General features: G+C 48.8%; 1 protein-coding gene across 2 annotated transcripts in view; it reads left to right on the plus strand.

Moving 5' to 3' along the window:
- Window positions 1–17,080, plus strand: part of ECPAS (Ecm29 proteasome adaptor and scaffold) — a 709,962-nt gene that overhangs the window by 152,725 nt on the left and 540,157 nt on the right. For both annotated transcript variants that reach the window (XM_078676653.1, XM_078676652.1), the window contains exons 13-14: window positions 2,275–2,341; window positions 13,282–13,404. In XM_078676653.1, coding sequence (XP_078532779.1) covers window positions 2,275–2,341; window positions 13,282–13,404 — 190 coding nt within the window. The remainder of the gene's footprint in view (window positions 1–2,274; window positions 2,342–13,281; window positions 13,405–17,080) is intronic.

The raw sequence follows: 17,080 nt of genomic DNA on the forward strand, positions 1-17,080 counted from the left end.
TTTTGTCCTTTTTATGGCCGATTTAGGCCTAACAACTAATTTTAAAAAATCTTTAATCATGAGCTGTGGCCCAAAAAATCACAAAATCCCCCAGATCATTTCAGGGTCAAATGTTTTAAAAAGCACTAGCACTTTTCCCTATTTAGGGTTGCTATTTTCAAATAGTGGTACGTGGCATGCACATGTTTCTTATGCCAGGAACAAGTTGGGCAAGTCTATTAATTGTGTAACCTCTCTGAGACAGCCCAACCAAGCTGATGTAATAACTTCCCTGGTCAAGATATACCAAACCCAATGTATGCCAACTGGCACTTACGGCGCTGAGGTTTGGGGTTATACCAACTGCCCCCCTATTCAAATAGAAGAGAATAGATTTTGTCGTAAGGTATTGGGGGGGGTTATCTGTTCTTCAACCTATTTATGCCATAATGAATTAAATATCCCTTACATTGAAGATTTCGTGAAGTCCAGACCAGCTCTATTCTGGATAAAGATCTGGAATAACACGGCTGCTGCATTAACCCGTGAAATTATTTTGGATTGTTTAAAGTGTGATAGGGGACACCATATACCATGGCTGAAAGCAGTAAACGAGAGCCTTGCAAGTGTGGGTTTGGCTTCTCTGTTCACATCACCAAACCTAATAAACCGCTCCCATAAAACCATCATTTCAAGGGCATTGTATGACTTATATAGAGAAGAGCGTGACAGGAAGAACCTGATTAAATGCACGGTTGTAAAATATCTGGCCTATTCTGAACCACACGTTAAAAAACCTGGCCCACCGTATAGATACTTGTGTTTGCATCTTGGTAGATGGGCAAGGGGTTTACTGTTTCGCTTCCGAGACGGGAGTATAGTCAATCTATTGAACTTCCCGATGGGATATAATAAACATCTCGAAACCTTAAATTGCCCCTGTAACCCTGACCTGAAGCAAAGTCTTATGCATTTCTTGTTCTTTTGTGGTTTTTATAAAAAATTCACTGCACATTTTCTTATGCCCTACTGCAAGAAAAACGGATTAACTAACTTTAAATTGGCACTCCGGTCCTTTTTGGTATTGGGATCAGATGAAGTCATTTTTAGGATAAGTTGTTTTCTGAAAGCTGCTGTTAGATCGAGAATCACCCTTAATATTGATGTTTAACTACTGCACACTGCACTTTCTATTTTGATACTCTTTTTATAACGGTTTAATATTGGTTTTAATGATTTTAATAATGTTTTTATACAGTGTTTTTAAATAATATTGTAAGATATTCTCTTCTTTTACAAAAAATTAAATGATTTACTATCACGAAGGGACATATGTTGTATAGCTGGGACATTGTAAATGGATTCCGATTTTGCTCGTTTGTCCCCGGATAATTCTCCAATTGCAATTACTGATGAATGTTTAAAAATGTATTGTGTTTTTTCTGTTTGTACTTTTATGGATGTTCTTTTACTCCGAATAAAGATCTTTTGACTTGACTATATATATATATATATATATATATATATATATATATATATATATATATATGTATATATTTTGGTTTCCTAGGACTATAGGTCCCAGCATGCACAATCAATCAACACGCACTTAGCGAGGCCCACGTGGGGCCACTAACTAATTAGCATGCTGAAAATTCAAATAAGGAAGCTGCCCATGAGACATTTGTTTAAGAAGCTGCCCATGATGAATGAGATGGAATAAAAGTGCGAGCTAGCTTTAAAAGCACCGGATGGTGGGCTCCTTTGCGGAGTGCGTTCCTTAAAGTTCTTGGGCATTTGTTTCGACATACATATGTGTTTATGTATATATGTGTGTATATGTATATATGTGTGTCTAGGTATATATGTGTGTATATGTGTATAGGTATATATATGTGTGTGTGTGTGTGTGTGTGTGTGTGTGTGTGTGTGTGTGTGTATATATATTTATATATAATAATCCTAATGGTAAAAATCCATGTTTCTAAAAGTTGACCAAGGTGTAGATTGAATCTAATATTGGGTCTTTGACAAATCCCCCTTTTGGTTCAATTTATGTGAAAACCTGTTTGTTTAAAATGTTTGTTATAAGTAGGCGTCTAATTAGCTAGATGGGCTTATTACGTTTTAGTTCTCAAAAACGATCACTCTTTTACACCAGTCATTCTGGAGGCCATGCCCAATCACACTTAATAATGTTGAATAAAGGGACAATAGTTTGAGTAAAAGATACAATTGTCTTGATGGTGCGTAAGCAATATCTCCTAATATTCCTCACTCTTTATTTCTTTTCAGCCGGATGCCACAACTGTTTACCAAGGATATTGCTCTTGTACAGCAGTTTTTTGAAGCGTTGTGTAAGGTAGGTAAAATAAAGACCTTGATGGTGGACAGTGTTTGTGGTAATTTTTTGGGGTCGAAGCCTACTAGACAGTGCAGCTGTCCGGTTTGCTAACCACATCTTGGGGACAATCGGAATGTTTTCCACCTATTGCTTCCCATTGGGTTTGTAACTCACATTTGCTTGCTTTCTATTTGCTGGCTGTATATGTTTTAGGCTGTCCAGCTTGAGTTTGGCCTTTCTGTTACCCAAACCCTGTTTACTGAAATCCAGTACTGGTGGAAGAATACAGTAAACAGGCCTTTAAATCTTGTTCTTATCTAGTCACATTTTCTGTGCATTCAAATACAGAGGTCAAATGTCAGGCTCTGTCTCCCATGGAGCCTGGTGTTTACTTTTGTTTCTCTAACTTCAAAGTGAGAGGATTTATGTGACAATCATGCTGGCTATTGGGGGTGTACCTGAGGAAGGCTGTTGATTGTTATTTTCTTTTCTAGCTCACAACAAAATTCCAATGTTTGTAAATGAGCTGTGCAGATATTTCAGAATATATCAGAATTCGAAAAGCACAAATGAAGCAAATCTTTTCAGTAATTATGAAGGGTGGCCGGAGCAAATATTTTAACACAATCAAAACAAATCAATACACTGAGTGATGACATTTCCACCCTTTACCGTTTGTGCGCTCTTTACTTTTACCAGTAAAACTGTATGGCTGTGCAAATGTAATGGGCATTTCAATTGGAGATGTGTTGTGTTGTCTTTAATGACAGTACGCTACCACACCATACATACTCCACTTTACCCAACTCCACTCTACTTTGCACCCCTCCACACTCCACTCCACTTCACTCTGCCATTCCGCACTGTCGCACTCTGCTCTGCACCCCTCCATACTACTCCTCTTCACTCTTCGTCACTCAACTCTAAACCACTCTACGCCAATGCATTTTACTCAAAACCAATGCATTCTACACCAATCTTGTCTGCTCCACTGCATTCTCCAACATTGTACGCTACATCACAGCACTCTACGCCACTCTAGTCTTCTCTGCACCACTGTACTTGCGCCACTGCTCTCTATACCACTGCACTCTACCATGCACCACTCCACTCTGCACCACTCCACTTCGCTCTATACCACAACACTGTACTCTCCACCACTGAACTCTACGCCACTTTTGTCTGCACCACTGTACTCTGTGCCACTTCACTCTACTCTGTACCACTGTACTTTACTGCACTCTACGCCAGTGCACTGTATGCCAATACACTCTATGCCACTCTGCTCTGCATCGCTCCACTCTTTGCCACTGCACTCTATGCCAATCCACTCTAAACCACTCGAATCTACTCTGCGCCACTGCACTATACACTACTACACTATAGGACATTTCACTCTAACACCACTGCACTCTGACACTGCTGCACTCTGCGCCACTCCATTGTACACCACTGCACTCTACACCAATATATTCTGCACTACTGCCCTGTATGCCACTATACTCCACTCTGCAACACTCTACTGTATGTCACTGCACTCTACTCTGCTCCACTTTACTCTAATGTTACAAGGAAAAGGGTCCCAGTAAGTGCACTTCTTGATAAAACTGAAAATTCTTTATACTGTTAAATGCAAAAATAATTACACAATTTTTAATGAGATGTTATTTATGCACATCCTCATCCATGCATATTTATGCAAAAAACGTATTCCAATCCAATCCAATCCAATCCAAAAATTCTTTATTTCGGCCACATGGGCCATAAAAGATACAGTAAAAGTACATATAGATAAAACAGAATATATACAATAAAAATCCTACTGGACCTGCAATGCTAGAAAATACAAGGTAATATGAATTAACCAGACATTTTCTTCCTTATTATCCATGCTGCCATTAAAAATTTGGAAACCGCAAACACAATGTGGCCCAGGGTGTTGGTTTTCATAACCCTGTAGGCCTGTAAATACTTCCTGAAGCCCAGGTTCCGACATAGAGGAGCTAACCAGCGCCTCCTCGGGCTCCGGTAGGCATGGCAACAAAACATTATGTGCAAATCGTCTTCATCATTAGCTTTACAGCATGGGCAGAGCTTGTCACCCCCTAGCGACCATTTATAGGTAAAAACTTTAGTAGGGAGCGTGCCAAACCTCCATTGCAGGAACAGCTTCCTCGCCAAAAGAGGATAAATAAAATCCATAAAAGGTTCAAACACAAAGGAATTTTTGGATACTATAAAACGTCCCGTCAAGGTGCCACTATCATAAGCATTGTCCATATCAGCAAGGCTTTTGTTCTTGTAGAGCTGTGCGAGGGTTTTACGCGAAATCTTTCGGCAGCCCTGAGCTGGATCATCCCATAAATCTGGCAAATTCAGGCTAGACAGTTCCGACTTAATAAATGCCAGCCAAGGGATCTTGCCGTTAACATCCAGCCTCATGACGTGTATAAGGTCCTGCCTATAGTGATACAGTTCCTCGGTGGTCCATATCCGGTGCCAGAACTTCACAGGTTTCGACCGTAGGTCCTCTGCAATTGACGGAAGGCCCAGGTCGAGTCTTAGGGGGAGGAGTGGTGTGCCTTGCGGGAGAGCAAGTAAGCGTCTGAGAAAACAATTTTCCACCCCTGCCATGACCTTCCCAGCTTTATGCCCCCACAGCTCACTGCCGTAGGTGGCTGCTGCCTTCGCCTGGGTCCTATACGTTTCCAAGGCCGGACTAACAGGCTTAAAGGTGGACTTATTGGACACCCTCAAGAGTGCGCCCGATAGCTGGGAAAGTTTCAACCTAGATCTTGCTACCTGGGAGTCCCATGTCAGATTTTCTTGGAGTGATACCCCCAGATAAATAAAGGTCGAGACCCTTTCAAGGCTAGTTTCCCCCAGTTTTGGATTGGGTCTGGTTTTGGTGGGGGGGTTGAAGATCATGAACTTAGTTTTTTCCGTGTTCACCTCCAACCCATGTTGTCGACAGAAATGGCCAAAACCGTCCACAATCCTCTGGATCCCCATGGGGGATTTGGAAAGAAGGAGGGTATCGTCGGCAAACATAATTGCCGGGACCCTCCTTCCTGCCAGAACCGGTGCATCATTGTCCCCAACAGCGTCAAGATGTTGAATGACGCTGTTAATGTACAGACAGAACAGTGTCGGAGCCAAAACACAGCCCTGTCTGACACCTCGGCGGACCGGGAATTTGCCCGAGGGCTTGCCTTCCCTCCCACACCTCACTTGCGCAAAGTTGTTCTCATGCAGCCTAATGATGATACTGAGGAGGTGGGGGGGGAACTCCTAGCTTCTGCAGAACCTCCCATAACTTCCCCCTGGGGACCAGGTCAAAGGCTGACCTCAGGTCCACGAAGACCATGTACAGTCGACCTCCCTGTAGCGTGACCGTCTTCCAATACAGGAGAAGGAGGCGAAAAATTTGGTCCATGGTCGACGTGTTCTTCCTGAAGCCAGCCTGGAGGGGGCTCATGATGTCATTGTCCTCGACCCAGTCTAGGAGATGGTCTAAGATGAGGCGCGCAAAGAGCTTTTGGGGCACATCTATAAGGCTTATAGGCCTGTAATTGGCGGGGAGCAGAGTAGAACCCTTCTTATGGATGGGCACAATCTCTGCCCCCAGCCACGACCCAGGGATCGCCATACCTCCAAGAATGGCATTGAAGAGAATGAGAAGGTATGGGCCCCAGATGTCCGGGTGATGCCTAAATAGATCCCCGGGTAACCTATCCAGTCCTGGCGCCTTCCCCACTGGTAAGCGTTCTAGGGCAAGCTCCACTTCCCCCAGGGATAGTTCCATTCCAAAATCCTGAGTACCCAAGGGCAGTTGCAACTCTGCGTCCGGGCAGGAACTAGTATCTTGGTAAAGAGCCCCAAAGTGGGCCTCCCAGACCGCGGGGGCTATATTGGGCTCGATTGCGTTACTAAATTCCCCTGTCCCATTGTTTACAAGGGCCCAGAATTTCCGGGAGTCCCTAACTTTTAGGGCATCATGAAGATCCTGCCAGTGGTTCCAGTCCCACTCGGTCCTTGCAGTCGCCAGCACTGATTTATAGTGCTTCCTAAGGTCACGTACATTGGCCTTATCTGACCCCTCTTTTATTGCTGCAATGAGCTCAGATTTTGCTGCCCTACAATCTGAGGTGTACCAAGAGGGAACAAGGGTCCTTTTCTTTCTGGTTGGGACCTCCGGGTGGAATACCTCAGCCAAATCCCTCACTAAATCCTGGTGTATGTTTCCCAGTTTCTCGTAGTAATCTGGGGTTCTTAGTTCATTCAGGAGAGCATCCACCTCCATGAAGCTGGGGAGTGCCAGCTCATATAATTTCTTAATGGACTCTTCCGAGCTCACCAACTTTCCCCACTTGACCCGGCGCCTATTTGTTGTGAGGAACAAATCCCCCGGATCTTCCCCTTGGCCAACTGGGGATGAATCCGTCATAGGCAGGGGGCACAGGATATTTAGGCAAAGAGCATTGTGATCACTATCAGACCTCTTAATTACCCTGAAGTCAAGCACTTTAGGCCAGAGTGTAATGTCCACCATGATGTAATCTAGCCTCGACTCTTGGCCCCTCCTGTTGAAAGTACACACTGAGGGGGTATCGGAAGGAGTACGACCATTACACGCCCTCAGTGCGCAATTCAGGGTAAGGGACATGAGTTGTAATGCTAGAGGGGACCAGGCTTTAGGGTGAGGAGAAGATGAGGGTGGAACCCCCCAGTGGTCATCCTCGGCCGTAAGCGCACCATCCAGTAGACCTTCCAAAGGTTCAAAGTGGCAATTGAGGTCTCCTCCAAGCACCACCCTGAGGTCACCCGGAAGTTGGCCCAAGAAGGAGGCCAAATCATTTAGGGTTGGTGATTCGTTTGGCGAGGCCACTGGTCGCGAGTAGACGTTGACAATGGCCCACGGAGTTTTACCAGGCCATGTGAGCCGCACACACTGGATGTCCTGCGAACACGTGTAAACCTGCTCCGCCTGGCACCCAGTGTGACTCGCAATCCAGATTGCCAAGCCACCTGATGGCCTCCCCCTCCCAGCCCATTTGGCAGGGATTTCGAATACATCAAACCCTCTCCTAGACTGGGTGGCCCTCGCCCAAGTCTCCTGGAAGAGGAGTATATCACATCCACCTACCAGGCAATCCCATTCAGGAGAGCCTTCCTTGTTTGCAATTCCTGCCACATTCCAGGAGAGAATTCTCAAACCTGGATCAGGTGGCAGGTTGCCCTGGGCTTCAATAGGAGGTTGCGGAGTGACCATGGATGAGCCAGTGTCTAGGGAGCCACTTCCGCAGACCGCGATAGCGGCAGGCCCGGCCAGCTCCGATGCCCCTGTTTGCAGAATATGGGCAGACCCGGTGTTAGGTGAGGGTCCCAGTTGGCACAGATTGTTGTCCGTGTCAGCCCCTCGCTCATTCGCGGTATGCAGCCGGGTTAGTTCCGTCGTAGGGACTATACCCGATCCTACACGTCTTTGCACGTCATCCACCATCTTCCCAGGACCAGACAGGATTGCCCTGGTTTGTGGTCAATCGACCTGATCCAAACAGGAAAACCTGTTATGATGTATGAAATTTGCCTGGGCAGTTGATAAGGAGTGTCTTGGTCTGTAGCGGGAGCCATCTACAGCAAAGCCCACCCTAGTCCACCCCTTCTCACTCCCTCCCACCGTGTTGCTACCACTAGGATAGAAATATGAGAGGGGTACAAGTTCTATTTTGGACTTATCAGGCCTTACAAGCCAGTTGCAGATATAGTTTGCAACGTGTGGGCTCTTGAAACTTAAAACGATACAGTCCCCTGCCCTGTTCTTTATAGTAGGGCCAATCCATGGAATCCTCCTTACCATCAGAACCTCACCTTTCAAGTTTGGAGGCAGCGGCCTATTGATGCTGAGCCAGCTTATAACCTTATTGCGTAGGGAGTCTTGAGTCTCCCTAACACCACCAGTTAGCTCAGGAACTCCCACCATGATTGCCGTATATGGAACAGCTTCTGGGGGCAGGTTGACCACCCTGCGCCTATCAGGGGGGGGGCAGGACCATCACTCGGGGCATTTATAGGACCCACTGTCGCCCTTGACTGCGGCGCGAATTGCGGTGCAGGGGGTAACTTGGATCTCCTGGGAGCCGGAACAGGGGGCCTAGGTGCTGGAGGTAACAAAGTGCGCGTCTGAGAAACAGACGCACCATTTGTACTCAGCGATACCCTACTGGAGACCTGGGACAATGTGGAGGGAAGTGAACTATTCCCAGGTGGTTCCCCGGTAGCTATAGGAGCATTTGTAGCTATACCAGGGCTTTTCCTAGTATGGTTATTTTCCCGGGACTGGAGTAGATTCTCTATAGCCTCTAATCTAGCTGAGATGGGGGTTAACAGATTCTTAATAATAACTGCGAATTAATTATTATATCTGTACTGTTGGAGGATACCCCACCAAAGATAAATGGACCCGCCGCTGCTGATGATAACACAGGAGCTGGCGAGGCCACAAGATCCGGCCCAGACCCAGATAGAATAAGCTCAGGGGAAACCGAAATGTCTGTACTTTCTTCGAGGGATGATTCAGTTATATCAATTTTTGCCCTTTTTGCCCTCTTTATTTCCCTGGGCCTTTTCCTTTTTAAGGGCTGTACCACCCCACTATCTACAGGGTCTGTTAACAGGACCGCCTGACCCGCTTCAGGCGTGTTTGATCCCATGTTGTCCAGAACAGCAGAATGGTCAGAAGTCCCAGATGGCCGTGAGGAATTTCGATCCCTCTGCGTTACAGGAGTTCTTAGCTGCTGAAGGACCGACTCAATAGTCTGGTCAATGCTGTCCAATAATGACATATGGGTAGCGTCCATAGTGATGGGTGTACTAACATCATTTGAAGCAGATCCCCCGTGGTCCAAGAACACACTTTCAGGACCCATCTCAAGGTGAGAGTCCATGGTAGAATGACACTTACTAATTTGGGAGCTCGCCTTGGGGAAAAAATTTTCCAAAGTACTTGCGCCTTGTTGTACAGACTTACTCCTTAAGGCTCTGGACGCCATACTGGGGTAACTGATGGGGCAATTTAGCGGGGGCGTTAGAGGGGGGGCCCGGTCCGGTCTCTACCGGCCTCTAACGGCCTAAAACGGCCCGCTCTTTGCCCGGTCTTCGCCCCGGTGACCGCCCCGCGCGCGTCCCGCTGCGCGCGTGAGGAGGTTCTCCTAAGTATGACAATGGGGCGTGGCACTGGGAGGGGGCGCGAGGCGCGGCGGGAAGAGGAACCAGCTGGCGATGACAGATGGACTGCTGGTCCTCGCAGTCCCGCTCGCCTGCGCCTCTCACCTCCGCTGCGGCCGGACTTGCAATTAATGTTCCCCCAAGTAGGCGTAGGCTCCCAACCACTCCTGTGGCGAGCAAAGCAGGAAAGCAGAACAAACTCCTCACTCGAGCGGCACCCGCGAAGCGGGGGCCGCGAGGAGTAAAGAGCACTTCCAGGCAGGGGGGCGTGGCACTGGGAGGGGGCGCGAGGCGCGGCGGGAAGAGGAACCAGCTGGCGATGACAGATGGACTGCTGGTCCTCGCAGTCCTGCTCGCCTGCGCCTCTCACCTCCGCTGCGGCCGGACTTGCAATTAATGTTCCCCCAAGTAGGCGTAGGCTCCCAACCACTCCTGTGGCGAGCAAAGCAGGAAAGCAGAACAAACTCCTCACTCGAGCGGCTCCCGCGAAGCGGGGGCCGCGAGGAGTAAAGAGCACTTCCAGGCAGGGGGGCGTGGCACTGGGAGGGGGCGCGAGGCGCGGCGGGAAGAGGAACCAGCTGGCGATGACAGATGGACTGCTGGTCCTCGCAGTCCCGCTCGCCTGCGCCTCTCACCTCCGCTGCGGCCGGACTTGCAATTAATGTTCCCCCAAGTAGGCGTAGGCTCCCAACCACTCCTGTGGCGAGCAAAGCAGGAAAGCAGAACAAACTCCTCACTCGAGCGGCACCCGCGAAGCGGGGGCCGCGAGGAGTAAAGAGCACTTCCAGGCAGGGGGGCGTGGCACTGGGAGGGGGCGCGAGGCGCGGCGGGAAGAGGAACCAGCTGGCGATGACAGATGGACTGCTGGTCCTCGCAGTCCCGCTCGCCTGCGCCTCTCACCTCCGCTGCGGCCGGACTTGCAATTAATGTTCCCCCAAGTAGGCGTAGGCTCCCAACCACTCCTGTGGCGAGCAAAGCAGGAAAGCAGAACAAACTCCTCACTCGAGCGGCACCCGATTTAGACTGATATGAACACAATGGGGGTCTGGCATTCTGTACTCCGCTCCGACACTGCATCTGAGGCTTTCTGGTGCCCCACCCCACTCCACTTCACGTTCTAGTCCTGAAGAAGACCCCATAGTAAGGTGGAACTCAACCTACGCCATTCGGGGGTCGAAACGTCGACTTTTATATCTACACCTGCCCATGAACAACAGATTATTGTTACTGTGTTTTAGCATAGGAGATAGGTTTGAAATGTTGTCTATGTGGCTCAAAAAACATGCCTATGTGATGGCAACTAGTCATTCTGTGACCACATCTGAACTTTGAAACTATTTACTCAATACCAATCCTCACAAACCACTTACCCCACCACACCTCTTCCCCCTCCATTCTTTGGGCACATTTTTTGTCTATATTCATTGAATAGGTTTTTGCATAAATGTGCGTGGATCAGGATGTAAATAAATAACATCTCTCATTAAAAATTGTGTAATTATTTTTGCATTGAGCAGTATAAAGAATTTTCTCTTTTATCAAGAAGTGCACTTACTGGGACCCATTGCCTTGTAACATTGAATACCCAGGTCCCAGTACCATTGGGTCTACCCTTCTATGTAACGCGACTTTACACTAAGCCACTCTATGCCAGAGCACTCTACGCCAATGTACTCTACACCATTACACACTATACTTCTCTGATCTACTGTGCACCACCCGCTCTATGCAAGTGCACTCTACCCGCTCTACTGGGCAATACTGCACTCTTTGCCACTGCACTCTACACCTCTCCACTCTGCATCACTCCACTCTATGCTATTCCACTCTACCCTGCACCACTCCACTCTACCCTGCACCACTCCACTCTACCCTGCACCACTCCACTCTACCCTGCACCACTCCACTCTATCCTGCACCACTCCACTCTACCCTGCACTACTCCACTCTACCCTGCACCACTCCACTCTACCCTGCACCACTCCACTCTACCCTGCACCACTCCACTCTACCCTGCACCACTCCACTCTATCCTGCACCACTCCACTCTACCCTGCACCACTCCACTCTACCCTGCACCACTCCACTCTACCCTGCACCACTCCACTCTACCCTGCACTACTCCACTCTACCCTGCACCACTCCACTCTACCCTGCACCACTCCACTCTACCCTGCACCACTCCACTCTACCCTGCACCACTCCACTCTATCCTGCACCACTCCACTCAACCATGCACTACTCCACTCTACGTAACTTCACTCTACTCTGAAGCAATCTACTCTACTCCCCTGTACTGTACTGCACTCTACTCCAGTCTACTCCACTGCGCTCTTTGCCACTGGACTCAACCCTGCATGTCTCCACTCTGTCACTTCACTCTACTTTGAAAACATCTACTCTATGCCACTGCACTCTATGCCACTGCACTCTACACCAGTCTTTACCACTCTACTGCACTCTACTCTGTGCCACTTTTTGCCACTTTACTCCACACCACTGCCTTCTATGCCACTTCACTCTAAACCACTGCACTCTACAACAATGCTCTCTACACTAACTACTCTGCACCACTGCATTCTACACAACTACATGCTACGCCACTCTATTCTGTTCCCTGCCATTCTGCTCTGCAAGACTGCATGCTGTGCCACTCTACATCATTGCGCTTGTCACTGCACTTTATGCCACTCTATTCAACTCTGCATTGCTCTACTCTACACCAATGCACTCCACTCTGCACCACTCAAATCGTTGCCACTGCACTCTACACCAATCTACTTCAGTGCACTCTATGCCATTCTACCACTAGATTCTACCCCAACGCACCCTACACCACTTTACTAAAAACCAATACACTCTGCGCCAATCTACTCTGCACCACTGTACTTTATGCCACTTCACCCTAGGCCACTCTACTCTACTCCACTCCACTCTTATACTCCACTCTATGACCCTCTATTCCATTAAACTCTGCTCCACTTTGACGCTGCTTCACTCTATGCCACTCACTACTACAACACTCTACTTCACTCTGTCACTCTACAACTCTACTCCAATCTAGAATGCTCTGCTCATCTTCCTCTATGCCACTCCTTGCCACTTTACCCCACTGTATTCTGTGACGTACTACTCCACTCTGCGCCATTCCACTGTATGCCACTCGACTCCGACACTCTATGCCACTCCATGCTATTCTACTCTCCATTCTTCTCCTATACTACACTACTCTACTACACTGTACTCCACTTTATGCAGGCTCTTCTACGCCATTCCACGACACACTGTGCCATTCCATAGCACTCCACTTTACGACACTCCACGCCACTGTCCTTTACCCCTCTAATTTTTAGTCATGCTGAACAGCAGCCAGGCTAGCGTACAACATGGCTAAAAATATTGGCAAAGCCAATAGCTCTTGCATAGATGAAATCTATATGCTTTGCCATTGCTTGTTATGTATGCTGATATAAATGTTTTATATGAATTCTATTAACTTGAAACAAATTAATCTTCAGTCTGTCCTCTATATTTCCCTCCTTTGGACGGTCTTTAGCTGTCTATGCTTGTTCTGGAACAGTGGAGTATTCGTCGACTTAGGGTTATCTATATACAGAATGTTTTCAAAGCATAGTGATCGCATTGCAGTATTGTTTGGATATACATTTTACAGAAGTAGTCTCCAATGTACATTTGTATAACCCTGACCATGTCTTGTTTTACTTTTGCAGGAAGCACCCGACACCAGGCTTTCCATCCAAGAAGCGTTGTCTATGATGGTTGGAGCTTACTGTAAATTGGAAGGAGCACAGCTTACGCTGATGGAGGCTCTTGTAGCATCATACTTGGTTAAGGTATATACTTTATTATTTTATAATGGATTTGTATATCACTTGTATATTACTTCAGACCCATCATAAGACAACGAAACCCTCCAATTTGCATCATGGAGTGAGACCGAGTATCTCCTTATGACATTGCTGTCCTCCTCCCTTTGCCCATCCAATCAGCATAGGTAAACATTTGAGCACCAGGCTTCTGGGCAGGGGAAATCTAATCCTTTATTTTCACATATAGCCATCCGCAGTATGAAATGATCTAGATAGACGTCTGAACTAATATAATTAATATGGCTTTGGGTAGTTAGCACCCATTTGGTTATTTTCTTATGTAGCCACCAGCAGTAGGAAGAGATCTGAAAGAAACAGGTTAGTATTAGAATCCTTACCTTAGAATATCCCCTGGATCCGGAAACTTTTGCGTAGCAGTACCCTTGCGCGTCGGTAGGCGTCGTCTGCGGCTCCGCGTCCGTCGTCGGCGTCTGTGCCGGGATGACGTCGCCGGAGTACTTAGACGCCGCCCTTGCGCGCTGGCGTCAGTTCTTCTTCTTTTTTCCGCGCCAGCAAGCGCAGATCTGAAAAAAGATGTACCCTTAGTCAATTTTTGACTAACTTTTTCGATCCTTTTTGATCACCTTTCGAAGTCTTACGACTCCGGACGGTGCCGGTAGGGATGCCCGGGTTCAAACCCTGCGTTGATTGCAACCGAATGATGTCGGTTACTGCACATGGGAGAGGCGGAGATCAGAGGCCTCTGGTCTCCCGCGGGGTCCCAGCTCCATATCAACCTTCTGGAGCTGCGGGCGATTCATCTTGCACTGAAGGCATTCCTCCCCTCTGTCTGGGGGAGTGTAGTGCAGTGTTCACGGACAACACCACCGCCATGTGGTACTGCAACAAACAGGGCGGGGTGGGGTAGTAGACCCTATGACAGGAGGCTCTGCGCCTCTGGCAGTGGCTGGAACATCAGGGCGTGACCCTGGTGGTTAAACACCTGGCAGGTTCTCTGAACGCCAGGGAGGACGAACTCAGCCGTCTGTGCATGATGGATCACGAATGGTGTCTGAACTCTGACGTGGCGCAAGGTCTCTTTCTGCAGTCGGGAGAGCCTTGTTTAGATCTATTTGCCACCGAAGAGAACGCGCAATGTCATAATTTCTGCGCGTTGGAATTTCCAAGGCGGCACTCGTCCGGAGACGCTTTTCATCGCGAGTGGAGTTGCGGTCTGTTGTACGCTTTTCCGCCTATACCACTTCTGCCCAGAGTGCTGAAGAAGATCAAGCGCGGCCGGGCCCAAGTTATCCTTGTGGCTCCGGACTGGGCGCGAAGGTACTGGTATCCCGAGCTACTCAGCATGTCTGTCGATCACCCGATTCATCTGCCTCTTCAGGAGGACCTTCTGTCGCAGCAGCAGGGGACGGTCCTCCACCCGAACCTGTCCAGTCTCCACTTACATGCGTGGAGATTGAGCGGCGACAGTTGAGGCCATTAGACTTGCCTCCTGAAGTCTAATGTGATTCTGGCAGCCAGGCGTCCCTCCACAAAATCGTTATACGCCTGCAGGTGGAACAAATTTGTGGTATGGTGCACAGCAAAGGCTGTGGATCCCCTTTCTGCCCCTCTTTCGGAGGTTCTCCTCTTTCTTCTCTCTCTTGCCCAGCAGGGCCCTACTCTGGGCACTATCAAGGGCTACCTCTCTGCTCTTTCCGTCCTCTTAAGGCTCCCAGATCAGCCCTCTTTGTTCAAGTCCCCAGTTGTTAATAGGTTTTTGAAGGGCATCACTCATATGTTTCCTCCTGTTCCTTTCGTGATGACTCAGTGGGACTTGAACCTTGTTCTGACCTATCTGATGTGCGCTCCTTTCGAGCCACTTCATAACTGTCCTCTTCGTCTCCTTACTCTGAACACTGCATTCCTGGTTGCCATCACCTCTGCCAGGAGAGTGAGTGAGCTCCAGGCTCCTTCCTCTAAACCTCCCTTCCTTTCTGTCCATCCGGACAAAGTTGTGTTGCGGATGCAACCCTCTTTCCTGCCCAAGGTAGTCACAGCCTTCCACATCAGGCAGTCCATCACCTTGTCCACCTTCTTTCCGCCTCCGCATCCCTCGAAAGAGGAAAAGAGGCTCCACCGTCTGGACCCAAAACGTGCGCTCTCATTCTATTTGGATCGCACACGCCAGTTCCGGGTGGATGACCAACTCTTTGTTGGTTACGTGGGCGCTAAGAAAGGTCGGGCGGTGCACAAGCGGACCATCTCTCGGTGGGTCGTGTTGTCTATCAAGGTATGCTACTCTTTGGTTAAAAAGGAGCCTCCTGTTGGGCTGAGGGCCCATTCCACTCGGGCCACGGCGGCTACTACTGCCCTGGTCGGGGAGTCCCCTTGCAGGACATCCGTCAGGCAGCTACGTGGGCCTCGCTGCACACGTTTGCAAGACACTACTGCCTGGACAGCCAAGTCCGGAGAGATGGTTTTTTCGGCCGTTCCGTTCTCCAGGACTTTCTGGTGTGATCATTGGTTCGCAGACCCACCACCGGGGTTGGTATTGCTGGGGTATCTATTCTACGGTAAGGAATCTAATACTAACCTGTTTCTTTCAGATGCACAAGTTACTTACCTTCAGTAACGATATATCTGTAAGAAACAGTAGTAAGTATTAGATTCCTTACCGCCCCACCCATCCTCCCCGTTCTGCGAACCGATATCTAGGGTTAAGGTCATCCCCTTTTAGGGCCCTAGTTTAATTGCACCAGTGTTGCTTTTTAGGTCGAGCTGGCGAAAGCATGCGAAGCATGCTGGAGTCCAGCTCGACAACTATAGCCGCCCGTCTCGTGGGAATCTGAGACAGGGGATGGGCACGAGCGCCGATTTTCTTCTCGTGGGCGCGCACGGCGCCGTGCCCATCTCCTGTCTCACATTCACAGTCTCTCTCAATCACACACAGCCACACTCACGCATGCGCACAAACACACATGCAGGCACAATGCATCATGACGCACTTACAGACACACAGCCCCACATATACACACGCACTGCTAACAGACATACAGTCACACATATACATACACACGCACAGCTACACACGCGCACACACACAGCCACACCCACACACGCGCATACACCCCCATCCCCCCTCCCCTGCCGCCACCCCCTGCTGCCACCCCCACTACAACTAAGTCCCACTTACCGCATGGGCGCAACTCGGGACTTCATCCGCCACCGAGGGGCTCTCCCTCCGGCATGGGAGCCCCGCCCGAGTCACCACTGCTCCTCTCCTGGCCAGCCACTCCGTGGGCGCGAGCTTCCAGCAGGAAACGGAAGTCCCGCCCCACGGCAGTGTTCGTCACGCGCACGTCTTGTTGTTTACCATGAAAGCCGTCCCGCAGCTGCTCCGGCCTACTGGCTGCAGCCCGTGTTTGTCTTTTTAGGTGTCGGATAGGCGCGCTTGTTCTAATTGTATTGTTCCCGTGTCACCTCTTGAGTTCTTTCTTGAGCATATGTAGGCCATTATATCCCGTCCTCTCTTTACCCTCTCCTTACACTCTTTCTTTCTTTCTGTTCCCCTATTTCACATGTCCACCTCATTGTGTTCAGTCTTGTGTTTTCCGATTCTCTCTCTCTCCCTTTGACTCCTCCATCACTCTTGTGTACATCTCATCCTTTTCTCCCATCACCCTCCCGCCTCCCGTGGTCC

This window comes from Lissotriton helveticus, chromosome 2_1, assembly GCF_964261635.1.
Source record: "Lissotriton helveticus chromosome 2_1, aLisHel1.1, whole genome shotgun sequence".
Lineage (NCBI taxonomy): Eukaryota > Metazoa > Chordata > Amphibia > Caudata > Salamandridae > Lissotriton > Lissotriton helveticus.